The sequence below is a fragment of the Scyliorhinus canicula genome, chromosome 4 (genome assembly GCF_902713615.1).
Source record: "Scyliorhinus canicula chromosome 4, sScyCan1.1, whole genome shotgun sequence".
NCBI lineage: Eukaryota > Metazoa > Chordata > Chondrichthyes > Carcharhiniformes > Scyliorhinidae > Scyliorhinus > Scyliorhinus canicula.
The window spans coordinates 154,776,059-154,778,060 of NC_052149.1; the positions used below are offsets into that span (position 1 = coordinate 154,776,059).

Sequence of the window (2,002 nt, forward strand, 5' to 3'; positions counted from 1 at the left end):
CATGTTGCCACGGTTCACTGGTGAAGGATAGCACTCTTAATCCTTGGCTCTGTGCTGGAGCACCTATTGACAAATGCCCCTCATGGACCAAGCTGAATGCAAGGCCTTGGAATGAGTGTTAGAACAATACCTGTGCCTGAGATGAGAACCCAGGAAACAGTAGAGTGGCCAAAGCTGTTTCCAGGTAGTCATGTAGTATGGGGCGGGTTGGTGTGGTCTCTTGCCCAACCAGCATGTGAATTAAGAACACGGCATCAATGTTATGGCCACGACAGGAGTCAGTGGGTTTTGAGAGGCAGCTGCAGACAATGAATGGACAAAGGGTGGTCCTGAGCAAACAGATGCTCTGTCAAGTTTCTCTCTTTGATACTGCAGTGAGGAGACTGTCAGGAACATATGGCATGGTGATCTTCCTTTCATTCTTCTCACTCACAGGCAGGAGAGACAAAGAAGACATCAACAGCGGAGCTTGGATCTCCAAAGGCAGGAACAGAACCCTGAAGATGAAGAGTGGCAGGGCCCACTCCTCATGCAGAGGATGAACCCCAGAGATCCATTGTTCATCGTCACTTCACAGGACCTAGGCTCTGAAGAGGGCACTTGACCTACCTGCAGATGTCCAAGAACCAGTGTCGCCGAAGACTACGTATGTCCAGGGAATTGGTTGGTCACATCTGCCACCTGCTGCAGGATTTGACGCCATGGGGACTTGGAAGGTATCCACTGCCAGTGACTGTGGCGCTCAATTTCTATGCCAGTGGCTCCTTCCAGGGCTCCACAGGTGACCTCTGTGGGATTTTGCAAGCCTCCTCACACAAGTGCATCCAGGAGGTCACAAACGCAATCTTTGTGAGAGCAGCCAACTCTGTCCATTTTAACCGGGATCAGGCAAACCAGGAGTCCAGAGCAATGGGATTTACACTGATCTCGGTTCAGCCACAGGTGCAAGGTGTCATCGACTGTACTCATGTGGCACTCAGAGCTCCCTGGCATCAAGCTGTCAACTATGTGAACCTCAACGGCTTCCACTCGCTGAATGTTCAGCTGGTCTGTGACCACACCCTGCTGATTTGTGCTCGATTCCCAGAGTGTGAACGACTCTTACACTGTCAGCCGCTCTCAGAACACAGACATCTTTCAGTATCCGCAGAAGCTGCAGGGTTGGCTCCTCGGGGACAAGGGCTACCCACTGAGGATGTTTCTGATGACACCTGTGCAGAGGCCTCAGCTGAGACAAGGTACAATGAGACTCATGCTGCAACTCGCACCTTTGTGGAGCAGAACATAGAGATGCCGAAAGTGAGGTTCCAGTGCCTGGACTGGTCTGGTGGAGTTCTGCAATTCAACCTGCAGAGGGTCTTATGCATTGTTGTTGCCTGCTGCGCCCTACACAACCTGCCACTGCAACGGGAAGAGGAACTGCCTGAGAAGAAGGAGAAGAGGCATGTCTCCTCCAATGAAGAGGATGTCAAAGGTGACGTGGCTGAGCAGATCCTTGACGGTGAATATGTTGGCCATGAGGCCATGGTGATGTCCTCACTAGGCAGACGTGCTGAGGACACACTTATTGCCACTAGATTCATGGAAGGTGCTGAGGATATTCAGTGAGGACACCCATTATCTTCACATGTCATCCGTGAGCATTGGAGTTGTGTCTGGATGCTGGCAGCGGACATGCCCTGTGTGATCAGGCTCCTGCATTGGAGATGCAGTGGATGCCTACAGTCCCTGCATTGCAGGAAGATGATGACCAGTTGAGGTGGGGATGTTCTATCAATTCTTATAGAGTTTAATGTGAATGTCTGCCTCCTGTCTGTTCGATAGTTGATCATAGAACGTCGATCATAGAATTTACAGCGCAGAAGGAGGCCATTCGGCCCATTGAGTCTGCAGAGTCCCTGACAAAGAGCACCCTACTCAAGCCCACGTATCAACCATATCCCTGTAACCCAGTAATCCCCACTTAACCTTTTTGGACACTAAGGGCAATTTAGCATGGCCA

At 51.0% G+C, this 2,002-nt stretch overlaps 1 protein-coding gene across 1 annotated transcript; it reads left to right on the forward strand.

The window, feature by feature from the left end:
• Nucleotides 1-648: 648 nt before the first annotated feature.
• LOC119964266 (putative nuclease HARBI1) lies at nt 649-1,608 on the forward strand. The gene has a single exon (XM_038793543.1). The coding sequence runs from the start codon at nt 649-651 to the stop codon at nt 1,606-1,608; it is 960 nt and encodes a 319-aa protein (XP_038649471.1).
• The last annotated feature ends 394 nt before the right edge of the window (nt 1,609-2,002 follow it).